Genomic DNA, 4852 nt, shown 5'->3' on the forward strand with positions numbered 1-4852 from the left:
GCTACGGCGCTAGTCGATCGGCTAACACTTGTTGTTACTGTTGCTCGACCATTTTCGCTGCTCGGACCTGAATGAGCATCTCCAGCTCCTCTTGAGTGAACGTCACGGTGGTGAGTCGTCCAGCGTCTTCCATCTTCTTGGTTCGGATGCAGGTGACCTTCCCACAGATGGCGCCAAATATGATCCTGTCCGAAAGTCGATGAGATGGATGCTGGGGATGTGGCGCTCCTATTGACCTTCGGTGTACTTCGCTCCACCCTGCAACACAAGCAGCATTAGTACCAAGCCAGGGAAGGGGTCCCTAGCGTTGGCCCTCCAACGCTCAAGTCAGTCTCCGACGAAACAAGAAGTAGAAGAAGAAATGAGAATTGAAGCGCAATAGTGAATATCGTATGTAACGCGTACCTCTGCCGATGCTTGGATCCCCCTTTATATAGAGCTCCTGTAGCGCATGTGCACGCTTCCCAAGGTGGGCATGCATCTCAAAGCTTTCCCTGAAAAGATATGTCAATAAAGTGTCACTGACACAGTACCTTAACGGGCTGAGCATATCTCTGAAGTAATAATGGAAACTCCCGTCGTACGATCCTCTATCTGGCCATGCCGCTTGTCAACGGCACTAGCTCCCAAAAAAAAGTCAAAGGATATCATGCTGTGTCTATTGCTTGGCCGGGCAGAATAGCCGCTCGGTCGAAATTTGGCTCTCCACATGATGTTTGTTGTCGAGCCGAGCAGGATGGCCGCTCAGCCAGAAGTCCACTGCCCAAGTGTTGTCTGTTGCAGGGCCGAGCGAGATAGCCACTCAGCCGAGAGCCCACTATCCACGTGCTCGGCTGACGTCAAGTATGCTGCTAAGCTGAGCGGAAGAGCTGCTCGGTCGAAGTTGAACTCTGTCGGTGTCAGACCTCGCTGCCTGGCTAAGCGGGGTAGCCGCTTAGCTCGGCTTCTGCACATCGTCCCTTGAGCGTCGGGTGTTTGAAATGCTCGTGTCGAGGACGGTGGGTCGGAACTTAATCCCAGGTCGGAGCGTGATTCGCTCGACCGGCCGATACCGTCCTCCCGTTGATTGTCTTGACTTTGTCCTCTTTTGACCTCCATCATGACAGCGGGGTAGGGCCCCTTATCATCACCGTATTATTATTATTATTATTATTATTATTATTATTTGGAATACTCAACCACACGACTTGTGGTTGTTTCTCCTCCACATGCAATGGCTATTTGCACGAGAAGAGATCCTTTGATTCATATTTAGTGGATCATGTTCTAATCCATTATAGTGATAGGTGAATTCAATAATCCCCATCTGTTAAATAGATGGGATCATTAAATTCCTCTATCAATGTCTCTGATCTAAAAGAGGATCAGATCAGATGGGATCAGCGGATCCCACCTGCTACTTGCACGACAACAGGAGCATGCATGCGGAATACTCAAGCCATCATCATGGAGCCAGATAATGTGTGGCTTTCTTTTGTTCTTCTTTCTTCATGCGAAGACCTACTCGAACAGAACAAAATGTCTGAAGGGTTTTCTGCATCTAGAAAGCGAGCTGCAATCTCTCTTATTTCAAGAGTGAAACCTCCGAGCACCTTCTGCATGCTTCTTTCCCAGATTTGTCACTTCATGGAACATCAACTTCATTATAAGCCACCAGCCGCCTTTCACACAGGCATGCATTAATTTCTTCGCATGCAGACAATCGATCGACCTTCTCTCTATGCTCCTGCATGTTCAATACTTTCTGCTAGGCCTCCATCGATCTCTTTGCTTAATTTGTCAAGACCGCGTCCCTCCTCTTAGGAAGATTCCACACAATCAAGCACTACTTGACCATCGAGCCAGCACTAAGGAACTTTGAAGTGGAGAATTAAGGCGAGTTTTTCTTATATATGTCACATGCATATATGCATTAGTTGACCATGGCAAATCATGAATTAAATAAAGCCTACTGCACGCTAGATCTGTTCTTATTTAATTCATCTCCATTACTTAATATTCAATGTATATACCGTACGTACATCTATCGATCAAGTTAGTTCATTTCTTGACCCAGCCCATCAGATATTCTGCTGCTGCGATCCGAGTTAACGTTTTCATGCTAAAGATCTTTCCCTCGGTGTATATGTACAGAATGACCACGCTCATGCCAGACACGACCTCGATGGGAATCAGCGATATCATCAGCTCCGCCTTGGTGACTGCTCCCGTCGTGTATGCCGCCAGAATCAGCACCAGATTGACGTACATGATCAGCGTCGGCCACCGAGGATGGCTCGCTTGTCGGCTCCGGAACAGCGGCTGCGCCAGCAGGAACAGTATCAGGAAGGAGGAGCAGGCGAGGGCCAGCGCGTTGAGCCACGCGAAGCCCACGTAGCAGCTCCGGAACTTGTCGCGGATGATCGGGTCCCCCGCGCGGTGCGGGACCGCCGCCACCGAGGATCCGCCGCCGGCCAGCTGCTGCGTGGCACTACTCAGATCGTCCTGCCAGAAACCGCCGGGGGGATTGGCGGCCGCTTGGTACGCCATTTGCAAGAACAAGGTCGCCAGGACCATGAGCAGCCCCCGCGCCTCCCTCGTGTACTGCTCGGTGATCGCCGAGGTCGACGATCGTGGCTGGTCTCGATCAGTGCCTTGCTCCACCTCATCGTCGGCCGCCGCCACTACGTTGATCTCGACTGCGTCGTCCTCAGTACAGTTCGTATCGCCTGGTGCCGATGCAACCCGCGGAGGATGCTGATCGTCCAGGAGAACTTCCAGCGACGAACCACGCTTGCTCACCGCCACCGTCGTCCACCCCAACACGATCGCTACGCTCTGTGAGCATGGGTAATTTACAGTATCGATCGATCGATCGTATTAATTGATCATTGGCAAACAAATTAAAGGAAAAAAAATTAAAGAAAATAGCTAGCTAGGGACCTGAATCTCCTCGTTAGAATCAATGAGAGGCACGGCCTGCTTCGTGGAGTTACCATTACGGAACACAATTTCCAGGGAGTTTGTCGACATGAACACAATTCAATAACTCAACGTCCGTCGGGGTTTAGCCTGATATATATAGAACTTGGCACATGACGGAACCCTCAAATTACGCTTCCTTTAATTTGGTGACTTGACTTCAAGTCAACCACCTAACACAGATAGAATATGCAGGAATCAAAAGGCTCTTCCTGATGACATGGCCGTTTATCTCACTGTATCTATATTTATCTCTTTTCCTACACAGATAGAATATGTAGGAAACTGAAGAAGAACTCACTTGTGTTTCCAGATATACTCGTGGATGAAACAAGAGAATACCGTATTAGTTGTGCCTAGATACTTGGATTAGATTGTAAAAAAAAAATTGTAGGAATCAAAAAGAAGCAAGAAGCAGAAAATCTGGAAGGATATTGGCATGTGATAGCTATAGATGTGGAATCAAAGTCAGATAATGGTATCATAAAATAATTAAGCAACCGCGTCTGAGATTCGTTAAAAGTAATTCATATGATTAGTTTGCTAGACAAAAGATACTCTGGCTGTTTAAGTGATCACTACAAAAGTTTTAGATCAATGTCTTAAAAAATCCCACAAATTTTAAGTAGGAAAAAAAAATCATGTTCAAATGTAAGCTATTTGATTTTCATGACACAGGGTCTTCCTTCTTTTGCCGCCCCTATTAATTATATTGTCACGATGAATAATCTCTAAATTCCTCTTTGACATAAAAGACTGTTGACAACTTCTAAGCAACATCTAATGAAAGTGACATGATGTAACTATGAACAGCACTTCAAGTCCTCTAAACTTGTCCTCCAAGGAAAATTTATGATTATAAATTAATTAATAACCAAATTGGTTTAAACCTTTTTAAGAGCCTCCTCTTCATTAATTGGCTAGAAGGTCTTCCTTTTTTTGTTTAGGGTTTAATACCTAATGTTAAGGAATTAATTGATGCGCTATGTGAACTTTGAGATTTATGAAATCTATTTTAGGTTCGATATTATTCCTCCATCATGACACACAAAGATTATTGAAGAGAATCAGTAGGATCACACTAATGATTTTTTTTTTCACTATATAATTAAAGTAAATCTTTTGTGGAGGAAAAAGAAAATTATATATAGATAAAGTGTTATTTGTGGTATAACACAACTGAAATATCGAAAGATACAAATCAAATCTACCAACATATTCATGAAACATCTAACAATCTACGTGGTACCATTTTGCTAAGATAATGTCATTTTCTACTTGCATGATTTTAGATGATGACACCCCAAATTTTGCTCGACAACTTTCCACATACCTTTTTCAAGTTTTTCTCATATTAAGCTAATAATTTTTGTTGAATGTCATCATGCTCTGCGTACATCTCATTTCCTACTCCAATGATCAAGATATATACGGCAATTTATAAAAGGGCGCACGTGAAAATCTAAATTTACCAAAAAACGTACACTACTTTGGTATTTACCAAAGAGCGCACTTTTTTAAATACATTTCCTATTTTACCCTCCTGATAATTTGACTTTTTCTACATTTTTTCTTTTCTTCACTATATTTCTCTCTCTTATCTGTCGACAGAAGATAGCAATAACATTAGTCAATTTTTAATCACACTTTAATACATTTGAAGAAGCCAAAATAAATAATGGATACCATATTTGGACTCCTTGTAATTTTAGAAATCCACAGGAACTGAAATGGGTGCAATCGGAGTTTTCTAGGTCGATAAGTGGGTTTCGGTCAAAACTCACTGATGGACCTAGAGAGCTCCGATTGCACTCATTTCAGTTTCTATAGATTTCTAAAATTGCAAGGAGTTCAAATATGGTGTACATTATTTATTTTGGCTTTTTATAGA

General features: G+C 43.6%; 1 protein-coding gene across 1 annotated transcript; it reads right to left on the bottom strand.

Annotated features, from left to right (window-relative positions):
• Positions 1-2040: 2040 nt before the first annotated feature.
• Positions 2041-3012, bottom strand: LOC121986879. The gene is made up of 2 exons (XM_042540808.1): positions 2923-3012; positions 2041-2817 (listed from the first exon to the last, which is right to left on the bottom strand). Exons 1-2 carry the CDS (start codon positions 3010-3012, stop codon positions 2041-2043), a joined length of 867 nt encoding a protein of 288 aa, XP_042396742.1.
• Positions 3013-4852: the final 1840 nt, after the last annotated feature.

Source organism: Zingiber officinale, chromosome 5B (assembly GCF_018446385.1).
Source record: "Zingiber officinale cultivar Zhangliang chromosome 5B, Zo_v1.1, whole genome shotgun sequence".
Classification (NCBI taxonomy): Eukaryota; Viridiplantae; Streptophyta; class Magnoliopsida; order Zingiberales; family Zingiberaceae; genus Zingiber; species Zingiber officinale.